The 15,725-nt window shown below is 49.5% G+C and overlaps 1 protein-coding gene across 1 annotated transcript; it reads left to right on the plus strand.

The window, feature by feature from the left end:
* The first annotated feature begins 6,329 nt into the window (after positions 1–6,329).
* Positions 6,330–12,602, plus strand: LOC135829306 (uncharacterized). Its single transcript, XM_065341710.1, has one exon. The coding sequence runs from the start codon at positions 6,330–6,332 to the stop codon at positions 12,600–12,602; it is 6,273 nt and encodes a 2,090-aa protein (XP_065197782.1).
* The last annotated feature ends 3,123 nt before the right edge of the window (positions 12,603–15,725 follow it).

Genomic DNA, 15,725 nt, shown 5'->3' on the forward strand with positions numbered 1-15,725 from the left:
GTTATACATGTAGAGCGCGCTAGCGGCCAACTGGACAAGTCACTTTTAAAAGGTGGCAGACTACCCAAAATTCGCTGAAAAAAAAGTAATTTGTAAATTCAGATTGAGTGCTACGTCAGTTGAAAGAGCTTGAATAGGTGCAAATTCTCTGACAATTGTGTCCCGATCTGACTAGCCGTTCAAGAGTTATGGCCTAAAATGTGCCCTTGCAAGGAAAGACTTTTTTGTTGCACGCTGTCATTTGTTGGCAGCACTGTATTTGAATGTGAGCAGACCGTGCGCAATTTGTCGTATCATGGAAACACGCGAAAGTGTGCAGAATTTTGTTCCAAGTCCAAAAAATCACGTTTTTGAGCGCCGTGCAGCAGGACTTTTGCACAAGCACGCGGCAAGTCAAAAAAATCACGTTTTGGAGCCACGTATTGGGCTGCACGGCGGCAGGACTTTTGCCAGCACCCTCGTGACGTTGCAGATATGTGGCTTGATAATTGTAGTTGACGTTGATTTAGTGACTACTAGCACTAGCACTTCAGATGACCAGCTTACTCTGTTTTGTTATTGTATCACGGCACTTTGCACTCTGCTCTTTTCTGCTCTCTTCCTTAGCCCTAAATCTTCGTCCTTTGGGCGCGCAATATGTTTCTCCTTTCGGTACAAAACCGGGGTGCTTTTGCCCACCTACATGTATTAGCCATTCAACAAAATCAACCTTCTGAACTTCACTGAAGAGAGTTCTATACCCGGCGGTAGTCGCCAAGACACCTGTATGAAGGGACTGAGTACAAAATGGATGTGTCGCTTTCTTGAAAGTCTTCTGTGGCAACTACTTGTCAAGGTTGGCTGGTGAGCGCCGTTGTGGAATCATGGTGGTTGATGGAGAAAGCAAATACTCAGTTTCTTGAATCTATCAATCGTCAGGCAAAGTAACAAACTGAGGCAGGGCTGTAGTGTGTTAGTTCACTACAAGACTGACACACTCAGCCACAGAACAGGGCACAGAAAAAGGAAATCGCCATGATTGTGTGAAGGTGAGTGAGAGTGTACTGTACATGTTCTTCGCAGTACATGTGCATGGATGTCGTCCCATTCTGTCCGATTATCCTCCACCCAGGCCGTCACAACAAGCTCTTTCCCGTGCCAAGGCCTCCAGGATATCGACATCATCAGATTCTTTCACTCCAGACTCCAGTGACCATATATGGTAATGTCTTTGCACCTAGAAACACGCTGGTAACCGGATGTGTATTAGCAGTGTTTGTAAAAATAGTGTGAACTTGGTGTCAGTACAGTATTATGATGTCCATTGTGCATTGGGTTTAGAATGGCCAAGAAGTTTAGTCATCACTGACACTGAAGTATCGAAACGATAGTATAAAAGCTTTCTGCACCAGTAGTTACTGTTAGTCGCCTATGGTAAGCGCATCAGGGCCGGCCTGTGAATTGAGATTCCCTGAATGTCGGTGGAGCGGGGATTCGTATAACTGAGCCCAATCAAAAATGGATCCAGTGATTCGAAGCACAGTATTGTACGACTCACTGCGTGCGACTTTAATCGCGTATGCCATTGGCCCGGCCTTTTTGCCAATTTTCCACATTTTCCCTTGCTACTGTAGATGTTTCGTTATACATGTAGAGCGCGCTAGCGGCCAACTGGACAAGTCACTTTTAAAAGGTGGCAGACTACCCAAAATTCGCTGAAAAAAAAGTAATTTGTAAATTCAGATTGAGTGCTACGTCAGTTGAAAGAGCTTGAATAGGTGCAAATTCTCTGAAAATTGTGTCCCGATCTGACTAGCCGTTCAAGAGTTATGGCCTAAAATGTGCCCTTGCAAGGAAAGACTTTTTTGTTGCACGCTGTCATTTGTTGGCAGCACTGTATTTGAATGTGAGCAGACCGTGCGCAACTTGTCGTATCATGGAAACACGCGAAAGTGTGCAGAATTTTGTTCCAAGTCCAAAAAATCACGTTTTTGAGCGCCGTGCAGCAGGACTTTTGCACAAGCACGCGGCAAGTCAAAAAAATCACGTTTTTGAGCCACGTATTGGGCTGCACGGCGGCAGGACTTTTGCCAGCACCCTCGTGACGTTGCAGATATGTGGCTTGATAATTGTAGTTGACGTTGATTTAGTGACTACTAGCACTAGCACTTCAGATGACCAGCTTACTCTGTTTTGTTATTGTATCACGGCACTTTGCACTCTGCTCTTTTCTGCTCTCTTCCTTAGCCCTAAATCTTCGTCCTTTGGGCGCGCAATATGTTTCTCCTTTCGGTACAAAACCGGGGTGCTTTTGCCCACCTACATGTATTAGCCATTCAACAAAATCAACCTTCTGAACTTCACTGAAGAGAGTTCTATACCCGGCGGTAGTCGCCAAGACACCTGTATGAAGGGACTGAGTACAAAATGGATGTGTCGCTTTCTTGAAAGTCTTCTGTGGCAACTACTTGTCAAGGTTGGCTGGTGAGCGCCGTTGTGGAATCATGGTGGTTGATGGAGAAAGCAAATACTCAGTTTCTTGAATCTATCAATCGTCAGGCAAAGTAACAAACTGAGGCAGGGCTGTAGTGTGTTAGTTCACTACAAGACTGACACACTCAGCCACAGAACAGGGCACAGAAAAAGGAAATCGCCATGATTGTGTGAAGGTGAGTGAGAGTGTACTGTACATGTTCTTCGCAGTACATGTGCATGGATGTCGTCCCATTCTGTCCGATTATCCTCCACCCAGGCCGTCACAACAAGCTCTTTCCCGTGCCAAGGCCTCCAGGATATCGACATCATCAGATTCTTTCACTCCAGACTCCAGTGACCATATATGGTAATGTCTTTGCACCTAGCAACACGCTGGTAACCGGATGTGTATTAGCAGTGTTTGTAAAAATAGTGTGAACTTGGTGTCAGTACAGTATTATGATGTCCATTGTGCATTGGGTTTAGAATGGCCAAGAAGTTTAGTCATGACTGACACTGAAGTATCGAAACGATAGTATAAAAGCTTTCTGCACCAGTAGTTACTGTTAGTCGCCTATGGTAAGCGCATCAGGGCCGGCCTGTGAATTGAGATTCCCTGAATGTCGGTGGAGCGGGGATTCGTACAACTGAGCCCAATCAAAAATGGATCCAGTGATTGGAGGCACAGTATTGTACGACTCACTGCGTGCGACTTTAATCGCGTATGCCATTGGCCCGGCCTTTTTGCCAATTTTCCACATTTTCCCTTGCTACTGTAGATGTTTCGTTATACATGTAGAGCGCGCTAGCGGCCAACTGGACAAGTCACTTTTAAAAGGTGGCAGACTACCCAAAATTCGCTGAAAAAAAAGTAATTTGTAAATTCAGATTGAGTGCTACGTCAGTTGAAAGAGCTTGAATAGGTGCAAATTCTCTGAAAATTGTGTCCCGATCTGACTAGCCGTTCAAGAGTTATGGCCTAAAATGTGCCCTTGCAAGGAAAGACTTTTTTGTTGCACGCTGTCATTTGTTGGCAGCACTGTATTTGAATGTGAGCAGACCGTGCGCAACTTGTCGTATCATGGAAACACGCGAAAGTGTGCAGAATTTTGTTCCAAGTCCAAAAAATCACGTTTTTGAGCGCCGTGCAGCAGGACTTTTGCACAAGCACGCGGCAAGTCAAAAAAATCACGTTTTTGAGCCACGTATTGGGCTGCACGGCGGCAGGACTTTTGCCAGCACCCTCGTGACGTTGCAGATATGTGGCTTGATAATTGTAGTTGACGTTGATTTAGTGACTACTAGCACTAGCACTTCAGATGACCAGCTTACTCTGTTTTGTTATTGTATCACGGCACTTTGCACTCTGCTCTTTTCTGCTCTCTTCCTTAGCCCTAAATCTTCGTCCTTTGGGCGCGCAATATGTTTCTCCTTTCGGTACAAAACCGGGGTGCTTTTGCCCACCTACATGTATTAGCCATTCAACAAAATCAACCTTCTGAACTTCACTGAAGAGAGTTCTATACCCGGCGGTAGTCGCCGAGACACCTGTATGAAGGGACTGAGTACAAAATGGATGTGTCGCTTTCTTGAAAGTCTTCTGTGGCAACTACTTGTCAAGGTTGGCTGGTGAGCGCCGTTGTGGAATCATGGTGGTTGATGGAGAAAGCAAATACTCAGTTTCTTGAATCTATCAATCGTCAGGCAAAGTAACAAACTGAGGCAGGGCTGTAGTGTGTTAGTTCACTACAAGACTGACACACTCAGCCACAGAACAGGGCACAGAAAAAGGAAATCGCCATGGTTGTGTGAAGGTGAGAGTGTACTGTACATGTTCTTCGCAGTACATGTGCATGGATGTCGTCCCATTCTGTCCGATTATCCTCCACCCAGGCCGTCACAACAAGCTCTTTCCCGTGCCAAGGCCTCCAGGATATCGACATCATCAGATTCTTTCACTCCAGACTCCAGTGACCATATATGGTAATGTCTTTGCACCTAGCAACACGCTGGTAACCGGATGTGTATTAGCAGTGTTTGTAAAAATAGTGTGAACTTGGTGTCAGTACAGTATTATGATGTCCATTGTGCATTGGGTTTAGAATGGCCAAGAAGTTTAGTCATGACTGACACTGAAGTATCGAAACGATAGTATAAAAGCTTTCTGCACCAGTAGTTACTGTTAGTCGCCTATGGTAAGCGCATCAGGGCCGGCCTGTGAATTTAGATTCCCTGAATGTCGGTGGAGCGGGGATTCGTACAACTGAGCCCAATCAAAAATGGATCCAGTGATTGGAGGCACAGTATTGTACGACTCACTGCGTGCGACTTTAATCGCGTATGCCATTGGCCCGGCCTTTTTGCCAATTTTCCACATTTTCCCTTGCTACTGTAGATGTTTCGTTATACATGTAGAGCGCGCTAGCGGCCAACTGGACAAGTCACTTTTAAAAGGTGGCAGACTACCCAAAATTCGCTGAAAAAAAAGTAATTTGTAAATTCAGATTGAGTGCTACGTCAGTTGAAAGAGCTTGAATAGGTGCAAATTCTCTGAAAATTGTGTCCCGATCTGACTAGCCGTTCAAGAGTTATGGCCTAAAATGTGCCCTTGCAAGGAAAGACTTTTTTGTTGCACGCTGTCATTTGTTGGCAGCACTGTATTTGAATGTGAGCAGACCGTGCGCAATTTGTCGTATCATGGAAACACGCGAAAGTGTGCAGAATTTTGTTCCAAGTCCAAAAAATCACGTTTTTGAGCGCCGTGCAGCAGGACTTTTGCACAAGCACGCGGTAAGTCAAAAAAATCACGTTTTTGAGCCACGTATTGGGCTGCACGGCGGCAGGACTTTTGCCAGCACCCTCGTGACGTTGCAGATATGTGGCTTGATAATTGTAGTTGACGTTGATTTAGTGACTACTAGCACTAGCACTTCAGATGACCAGCTTACTCTGTTTTGTTATTGTATCACGGCACTTTGCACTCTGCTCTTTTCTGCTCTCTTCCTTAGCCCTAAATCTTCGTCCTTTGGGCGCTCAATATGTTTCTCCTTTCGGTACAAAACCGGGGTGCTTTTGCCCACCTACATGTATTAGCCATTCAACAAAATCAACCTTCTGAACTTCACTGAAGAGAGTTCTATACCCGGCGGTAGTCGCCGAGACACCTGTATGAAGGGACTGAGTACAAAATGGATGTGTCGCTTTCTTGAAAGTTGTTACGTTTTCTTACTCTTAGTACTCCCTTGTGCCATTGTTCCAGCAGATGCTGCAGGTGTCGCTGACCTGCACAGTTTGTACGAGTACTTGTAGATTTATGCAGTGCGTGTCTACAGCTGTATTTGAATGTGTGCGTAGTGCACAGTTTGTAGTTGTCCCCTGGCCCTAGGCCTAGGCCCTGTGCCTGTGATACGTGATTGTGGTGCGTGTTAGCTTACACGTGGGAATGCTACGCGCTTTCATGTGACCTGCGTTACTTCCTTCTCACTGTACTTCCTTTTATGCATGTATCGCTGGCATATGTGACACGGGCCGGCCGGGCCGGAGTGTGTATTGGTTTTGGAAGCATGTGCCTTTTGTTCTGTGAGTTGTTGTTCGCATGCACATGTTGCTGGCCGGGTGGTAATGTTTTGGTTCTTGTTGTGTTGGACCTGAGCTCTAGATTCTACAAAGTTTGTAGCTGTTGTGATTTTACTATGTTCCATGGGTCTGAATAATTGTGTTCTCCGGAGTGGAGTAAAACTGAACTGTGATTCGATTGTGTGCGGAAACCCGGTGTTGACGAAAGTGTGTTGACCTGGGCGCTGAGGAAAAGTAACATAAACTGGCACCTCCGACGGGATCCTTTTGCCTTTCCGTGGTTGCTGAGAGTCGTCGCCATGAGTGAGGAGCGGCGTATCAGCCACAGATCGACGAAAGGAAAGGAACCCAGGCGATATGGATTTTCTGGAAGTGAGCGCTCGAGTACTCGTGCCAGTCCTGGGAGCACTGAACTCGTAGAATTGGAGAGAGCTCGAGTGGCCAGAAAAAGGGCAGAGGCCGAAGTGCGAGTGGCAGAAGAGATTGCTGCACTGCAGGAACAAGTTCTGCAGAGTAAGTTAGCTGTCCTGCAGAAACGGCAAGCCTTGGAGCAAGCTCGTTCCGAAGAAGAATCTGCGCACGAGTCGGCGGCAGGAGCTAGCCCGTCGCCTCGTAGAGAAATTGCTTCGGACGGGGACGTGGTCTTCCAACGAAGTCGTGACGGCGCAAGTGCGACTCTGCGATCTTGTATGCCACCACGAGCGGAGTCGGACAGTGCAGTTACCGGTAGTAGGTTTACGACTGATCCTCCGTTACCACTCGCGCGCACCAGTGTTGAAAATGTGAATACACTGGTAGCAGGAACAGCAGCTGCTCAGCTATCGCAGAATGTCCCGGACGTCGTTGACGGTGTGTCTGAAGAGTCAGACCACTATGTGTCATCCAGTAGCGCCTCAAGTAGTGAGACTGCTGGTGACTCTACAACTACTGGAACTACAACTAACGCCGGCAGTAGTGGTGAAAGTGATAACAGCCACACTGATACTAGTACTGTTAGTCACTATGAGCCTGCTTCCAGGCGTGTTGCTACACATGCTCTGGCCAACGCAGGAGTTGTGTCCAGAGGCGGAGCTGCCTGCACTACCCAGCCAGTACATATGCAGCAGCAGCAGCAGCCGCCGTCACAGCAGCAGCAGCAGCCGCCGTCACAGCCGCCACGGCAGCAGCAGCTGCAGCAAGTCCATGTGCTTGGTAGCGCCGTGCGTCCAATGCTGCTGGAAGCAAGTGGACAGGCCCAGCCAAGCCCCGCTGCACCGAGAAGACTGATGACTCCGAAGAAGAAAAAATCGGAAAAACAACAGAAGAACAAGGACAAAGCCGAGCAAGCAGCTTCACTGTGCAGTGCCATGACTGAGACACTCTCACTCAACCCTGGAGCAGTGCCGTTCCAACCAGCGAAGCAAACACTGTTGCCTGGACCTCAGCTGGCACTGCCTGGACACCAGATGGCATCGCCTGGATTCATGCCATGGAACTCGCCTTATGCTGTTACCAGTCACCTGAAGGCGTTAGAGCTCCCCAAGTTTGATGGGAAGGTGAAAAGCTACCTGAAGTGGCGGCAGCGTTTCCTTCGGCTGATTGACGACAGTTACGCGATGTCGGAGAACCACAAGCTTGCGCATCTGAGGGAGGCCCTTGCTGATGGTTCTGCAGAAGAGCTGATTGCTGATGTCTTGGATGGACCTGGCGCATATAAAGCAATCATGGCCGAGTTGGAACGCTGGTACGGTGGCCAAGACCGAGAGCTGAACAACCAGGAAAGAGAGCTCATGGAGTGGCCAGTCTTGACCAATGAGCGTGACGTCAGCCAGCTGAAAAAGTTCGCCATTCGGCTCCGCAATACCCTGCTTAACATGGAAGCAGTCCAGGTGCAGCCAGGCAGAGAGTTATACCTGGCGCTAACCCGGAAGATTCCTCGACGGCTCCTGGCACGCTACTTCGATCGTTATGATGATTCCAGCTGTGACATACAGGCATTCTCGCAATTCCTAATAACACACGTCCAGAAGCAGATGCGTGTTGAGGAACGAATTGGCCTGGGAGACCGCCCACCAGTATCACTGCAGCCCAAGGAGCACCAAAACAAGAGTAATCGGCCGTTGCCCAGCAGGCAATATGGAGTCAGGGAGCGCGCGTTTATCTCCAGTCCTGGGACTCCACGATCAAGCGACTCGTCACAGCCTGGGCCGAAACGTAACTTGGTCGCTTCTAGCAGCCGCAGCAACTCCAGAAAAGAGCAAGCTGCCTCAGAGCAAAGACAGCATGCAGACAACAGCCATGCCTGTGGTAAGTGCGAGGGTGCACACCATATTGCAGATTGTGGCGAATTCAAGAGTCTGCCCGTGCAAAAGAGAAATGACACGATCCGGAACCTACGGCTATGCGTCAACTGCCTGGGAAATGGGCACTGGGCACGAGACTGCATGGCAGCGGTGTGCCGAGAGTGTCAAGGCAAGCATCATCATTTACTGCACCGTGAACGACAAGGCAGTTTTACACCATCACCACCAACGCGAAAAGAGGCTAGCCACCATGTGAACAGCGAATCCCAGCCAGCCAATGACGACGAGGCCGGCTTGACCTCATTCATGACGATACCGGTGAGGGTCGCTAATGGAACAGTGACTGCCACAGCCAACGTCCTTCTTGACTCTGGATCAACATGCAGCTTTGTCACAGAGAGGCTTGCACACCGACTACGGCTGCGAGGAGAGCGCAAGCCAGTGCATGTTGGTGTGCTAGGCGGTCAAGTTCTCTCAGGCGAGCGAGAGGTGGTGTCTCTGTCCCTTCATCAATATGACAGCCAGGAGATATCAGAAGTTGAGGCATATGTGCTGCCAAAGATCACAAGCGACGTGCACGTTGCTGATTGGAGCCGTCTGCGTCACCAGTGGCCACATCTAGCAGACATTGATTTCCCTGCTGCAAGCAATCAACGCGCCATCGACATCCTAATCGGGCTAAATTCAGCAGCACTGCACAGTGCACAGGAAGAACGGATTGGCAAGGCAGGTGAGCCCATTGCAAGGCGCACACCCTTGGGATGGGTCTGTTTCGGTTCAGCCATACAAGACAGCTCTGTCCAGCACACCCATCATGCCCTGGAACTAACACAGACAGGTCTCGACTCGCTTGTCCGTAACTTCTGGGACTTGGAAGCGGTCGGCATGCAACCGTCTGCTGAGAGCTACCTGTCACCTGACGAACGCCATGCTGAGGAAATGACTCGACAGCAGCTAGGGTACGCAGATGGTCGATTCGTTGTCGGTATTCCCTGGCAGAATGGAGCGCGTCCTCAGATCACGAGCAACCGAGTGCAGGCCGAGGATCGGCTGCGTTCGCTACTGAGGTCTCTAGAGAGAAGACCAACCGTTCAGATTCGCTATGCAAAGGTGCTAGAGGAGTACCTACAGAAGGCGTACATTCAGGAGCTGACATCTGATCAAGTCCAGCAATGTGGCCGTGAGCAATGGTTTCTGCCGCACTTCGCAGTAGTCCGCGAACACAAGGCTACAACTAAGGTCCGTGTTGTGTTTGATGCTGCAGCTCGCTTCAACGGCACGTCCATCAATGAACACATGTACGCTGGGCCGCGACTGCAGAATGACCTCGTCACAGTACTGATCCGGTTCTGCATGCACCCCGTGGCACTGATTGCTGATGTGTCGGAGATGTTCCTTCAGGTGTCACTACAGCCTGAAGATCGCAGATATCACCGATTTCTTTGGAAGACCGGGGACGGAGTCAAGGCCTATGAGTTCACCAGGTTGGCGTTTGGCATCCGTGCATCGCCATACCTAGCAGGCAGAGCTTTGTTGGAGACGGCCGAGCGTTTCGGAGCGAACTACGACCCAGCAGTCAGTGACACAGTTCGCAAGGCATTCTACGTCGACGACATGTTGAAGTCCTTGCCTGACGACCAGAAAGCAATGCGTCTTCGGTCTCAGCTACAAGACCTCCTGAAGAAAGGCGGCTTCCATCTCCGGAAGTGGTTGAGCAACAGTGAAGCAGTGATGGAATCAATTCCACCGGAGCACCGCGCGCCGGCCACGTCTAAGTCCATAACGGCACAAGAGTCGTCTGGACAGCCCTCACAAAAGGCACTGGGCGTAACGTGGATGGTCAGCGAAGATTATTTCACGTTTCACTATCAGGAACCCACATCCGCTGCGTGCACGAAGCGCACCGTCCTCAGTCGCATGGCATCACTGTTTGACCCCAGAGGGCAACTAGCACCATTCACCATCAGGAGCAAGTTGTTGTTCCAGGAACTATGTCTTGCGGGGCTCGGCTGGGACGACCCACTGCCTGAAGAGACGGCGGTAGCTTGGCAAGAATGGTTTGCTGAGATGCCTAAGCTAACACAGCTACGCATTGATCGCTGTTTTCAAGATAGCACAACGTCGATGGGTCTGAGTGTGCACACGTTCACCGACGCATCAGAACGGGCCTACGCCGCTGCGTCATACGTCCGAGCAGAGCGACCAGATGGTACAGCGAAGGTTACCCTGGTGATGGCCAAGGCAAGACCAGCACCGATCAAGCGTCGATCCATTCCGATGCTAGAGCTGCAGGGAGCGGTCCTGGGTGTGCGTCTTGGGACGTACGTTAGCGAAGCTCTTGGTGTGAGAGCAGCCGACAGCCACTACTGGAGCGATTCCATGAATGTCCAATATTGGATTCGATCACCCAGCCGAAAGTTCAAGCTGGAAGTCGGCAACCGGATATCGGAGATCCAACAGCAGTCTATGGCACGGAACTGGCGTCATGTTCCCGGAGTCAGAAATCCAGCGGATCTCCCCACCCGTGGGATGACAGTCACACAGCTGGCAGAGGAGAGCAGGTGGTGGCATGGACCAACGTTTCTGGCACAGCAACAGAGCGAATGGCCAGATCGCAGGATAGCTGTGCCGAAGGAGCTACCACAAATGCTCAAGACTCCTGAAATCACGATGACGGCAATGATGTCACCACCGTTGCGGCTAAGTCCAAACAACTATTCCTCGTGGAGCCGTCTTGTGCGGGTCACGGCTTGGTGCATGCGTGCCATACACAATCGCCGCAAGAGCCGACTGCCACAGCTAACGCTCAGCGACGCCCGTGTGAAGATTGCAATCAAGAACAGCAAGGAGGTTGCCGTGCCCGAGCTCTCACCAGCTGAGTTTGAAAGAGCGGAGCACTATTGGATCATGCGTGCGCAAGATGAGAGCTATGGTGAAGTGACCAGCACGCTGAGAAAAGGGAAGGAGTTGCCAAGCAGTGCCCCTCTTCTCAAGTTGCAACCGCGCATCGACGAACAGAGTGGATACCCCGTATTAAGAGTTAGTGGGAGACTGCGTACGGCTTACCACTTGGCATCTGAGTTTCGATCGCCAATTATTCTACCACCTCGACACCGAGTGACAGAGCTGATCATTCGGAGAGAGGATGAGCGATGCCGACACAGCATTGGCACGAATCACATCCTGTCCAATCTCGCCGATCACTACTGGCTTGTGAAAGGCAAGCAAATGGTGAAGTCACATCGGCACCACTGCGTGGGATGTCAGAAGGTGTGGCGCAAACCAGCCACTCCCAGGATGGGTCCTCTCCCAGACCTCCGCACGCAAGGACCACTTCTGGCATTCGCCCGCACCGCTGTGGACTTCGCCGGACCATTTCTAGTGAAGAGAGGTCGAGGACGTACACAAGAGAAGAGGTATGTGGCAGTGTTCACGTGTCTGCAATCTCGAGCGTGTCACTTGGAGCTGGTTACCTCTCTCGACACGACTGGCTTCAAGATGGCCCTGACGCGATTCTGCAAGCGTCGCGGCACACCCGAGATGTTGCTTACTGATAATGGAAGCAATTTTGTTGCGACAGAGCGAGAGCTGAGGGAGGCAGTCGCCCAGCTTGACCATGCCGACCTCGCATCGGAGTATGCAGGCCAAGGGATTGAGTGGAAATTCAATCCGCCTCGTTCTCCTCATTTCGGCGGCGTGTTCGAACGGATCGTGCGCTCCATGAAGCAAGTTCTCCAGACTGTGCTGTACAAGGCTGATTTAACTGAAGAAGAGCTCCAGACAGTATTGGTGCAGGCCGAGGCTCTCATCAACTCGCGGCCATTGACAACGCTTTCGGAGGAAAGTGAAGACCTGGAGCCGCCTTTGCATTTCTTGGTTGGCCATTCGAGAGTTGCAACAGCGTTGGAAGCAACCCCGGAGGGGGGTCTGCATCGTCGCTGGCAGTTGCTTCAGGATCTGATGAAGCGCATTTGGAAGAGGTGGCTCCGCGAGATTGTTGCTCTAGCCAATTTGGAGACGAAGTGGCACCGTGATAGTGCATCGGTTACAGTCGGCAAAATCCTGATGATGCTGGACGAATCGCTCCCAAGGACTCAGTGGCCGCTTGGTCGAGTGGTCGCTACGTATCCTGGAAAAGACGGGAAGGTGCGCGTAGTGGACGTGAAGGTCAAAGGGAAGGTGTACAAGCGCAGCGTCCACCTCATGGTGCCCCTAGATGTGGAACCGTCAGCAGTCAAGGTGACTCTCCCAGCCTCTGCCGAAGTCCGGCTAAGTGATCTCAATGAGTGACATTAACTGGCATGCTCGCCGTTGTTAATGCCGTGTATCAAGTTACGGTTTTGCCCAATATCGTATAGGCATTAGATTCGCTCAGTTTTCCCACGTTCGCTCATGAGGGAGGGAATGTTACGTTTTCTTACTCTTAGTACTCCCTTGTGCCATTGTTCCAGCAGATGCTGCAGGTGTCGCTGACCTGCACAGTTTGTACGAGTACTTGTAGATTTATGCAGTGCGTGTCTACAGCTGTATTTGAATGTGTGCGTAGTGCACAGTTTGTAGTTGTCCCCTGGCCCTAGGCCTAGGCCCTGTGCCTGTGATACGTGATTGTGGTGCGTGTTAGCTTACACGTGGGAATGCTACGCGCTTTCATGTGACCTGCGTTACTTCCTTCTCACTGTACTTCCTTTTATGCATGTATCGCTGGCATATGTGACACGGGCCGGCCGGGCCGGAGTGTGTATTGGTTTTGGAAGCATGTACCTTTTGTTCTGTGAGTTGTTGTTCGCATGCACATGTTGCTGGCCGGGTGGTAATGTTTTGGTTCTTGTTGTGTTGGACCTGAGCTCTAGATTCTACAAATTTTGTAGCTGTTGTGATTTTACTATGTTCCATGGGTCTGAATAATTGTGTTCTCCGGAGTGGAGTAAAACTGAACTGTGATTCGATTGTGTGCGGAAACCCGGTGTTGACGAAAGTGTGTTGACCTGGGCGCTGAGGAAAAGTAAGATAAACCTTCTGTGGCAACTACTTGTCAAGGTTGGCTGGTGAGCGCCGTTGTGGAATCATGGTGGTTGATGGAGAAAGCAAATACTCAGTTTCTTGAATCTATCAATCGTCAGGCAAAGTAACAAACTGAGGCAGGGCTGTAGTGTGTTAGTTCACTACAAGACTGACACACTCAGCCACAGAACAGGGCACAGAAAAAGGAAATCGCCATGATTGTGTGAAGGTGAGAGTGTACTGTACATGTTCTTCGCAGTACATGTGCATGGATGTCGTCCCATTCTGTTCGATTATCCTCCACCCAGGCCGTCACAACAAGCTCTTTCCCGTGCCAAGGCCTCCAGGATATCGACATCATCAGATTCTTTCACTCCAGACTCCAGTGACCATATATGGTAATGTCTTTGCACCTAGCAACACGCTGGTAACCGGATGTGTATTAGCAGTGTTTGTAAAAATAGTGTGAAGTTGGTGTCAGTACAGTATTATGATGTCCATTGTGCATTGGGTTTAGAATGGCCAAGAAGTTTAGTCATGACTGACACTGAAGTATCGAAACGATAGTATAAAAGCTTTCTGCACCAGTAGTTACTGTTAGTCGCCTATGGTAAGCGCATCAGGGCCGGCCTGTGAATTGAGATTCCCTGAATGTCGGTGGAGCGGGGATTCGTACAACTGAGCCCAATCAAAAATGGATCCAGTGATTGGAGGCACAGTATTGTACGACTCACTGCGTGCGACTTTAATCGCGTATGCCATTGGCCCGACCTTTTTGCCAATTTTCCACATTTTCCCTTGCTACTGTAGATGTTTCGTTATACATGTAGAGCGCGCTAGCGGCCAACTCGACAAGTCACTTTTAAAAGGTGGCAGACTACCCAAAATTCGCTGAAAAAAAAGTAATTTGTAAATTCAGATTGAGTGCTACGTCAGTTGAAAGAGCTAGGTGCAAATTCTCTGAAAATTGTGTCCCGATCTGACTAGCCGTTCGAGAGTTATGGCCTAAAATGTGCCCTTGCAAGGAAAGACTTTTTTGTTGCACGCTGTCATTTGTTGGCAGCACTGTATTTGAATGTGAGCAGACCGTGCGCAACTTGTCGTATCATGGAAACACGCGAAAGTGTGCAGAATTTTGTTCCAAGTCCAAAAAATCACGTTTTTGAGCGCCGTGCAGCAGGACTTTTGCACAAGCACGCGGCAAGTCAAAAAAATCACGTTTTTGAGCCACGTATTGGGCTGCACGGCGGCAGGACTTTTGCCAGCACCCTCGTGACGTTGCAGATATGTGGCTTGATAATTGTAGTTGACGTTGATTTAGTGACTACTAGCACTAGCACTTCAGATGACCAGCTTACTCTGTTTTGTTATTGTATCACGGCACTTTGCACTCTGCTCTTTTCTGCTCTCTTCCTTAGCCCTAAATCTTCGTCCTTTGGGCGCGCAATATGTTTCTCCTTTCGGTACAAAACCGGGGTGCTTTTGCCCACCTACATGTATTAGCCATTCAACAAAATCAACCTTCTGAACTTCACTGAAGAGAGTTCTATACCCGGCGGTAGTCGCCGAGACACCTGTATGAAGGGACTGAGTACAAAATGGATGTGTCGCTTTCTTGAAAGTCTTCTGTGGCAACTACTTGTCAAGGTTGGCTGGTGAGCGCCGTTGTGGAATCATGGTGGTTGATGGAGAAAGCAAATACTCAGTTTCTTGAATCTATCAATCGTCAGGCAAAGTAACAAACTGAGGCAGGGCTGTAGTGTGTTAGTTCACTACAAGACTGACACACTCAGCCACAGAACAGGGCACAGAAAAAGGAAATCGCCATGATTGTGTGAAGGTGAGAGTGTACTGTACATGTTCTTCGCAGTACATGTGCATGGATGTCGTCCCATTCTGTCCGATTATCCTCCACCCAGGCCGTCACAACAAGCTCTTTCCCGTGCCAAGGCCTCCAGGATATCGACATCATCAGATTCTTTCACTCCAGACTCCAGTGACCATATATGGTAATGTCTTTGCACCTAGCAACACGCTGGTAACCGGATGTGTATTAGCAGTGTTTGTAAAAATAGTGTGAAGTTGGTGTCAGTACAGTATTATGATGTCCATTGTGCATTGGGTTTAGAATGGCCAAGAAGTTTAGTCATCACTGACACTGAAGTATCGAAACGATAGTATAAAAGCTTTCTGCACCAGTAGTTACTGTTAGTCGCCTATGGTAAGCGCATCAGGGCCGGCCTGTGAATTGAGATTCCCTGAATGTCGGTGGAGCGGGGATTCGTACAACTGAGCCCAATCAAAAATGGATCCAGTGATTGGAGGCACAGTATTGTACGACTCACTGCGTGAGACTTTAAGGTGGCAGACTACCCAAAAATTCGCTGAAAAATCGAATTTGTAAATTCATAT

Source organism: Sycon ciliatum, chromosome 13 (assembly GCF_964019385.1).
Source record: "Sycon ciliatum chromosome 13, ocSycCili1.1, whole genome shotgun sequence".
Taxonomy (NCBI): domain Eukaryota; kingdom Metazoa; phylum Porifera; class Calcarea; order Leucosolenida; family Sycettidae; genus Sycon; species Sycon ciliatum.

Excerpts from the sequence above, each read along its gene's own strand:
- LOC135829306 (XM_065341710.1), top strand. The coding sequence starts at position 6,330 with ATGAGTGAGGAGCGGCGTATCAGCCACAGATCGACGAAAGGAAAGGAA.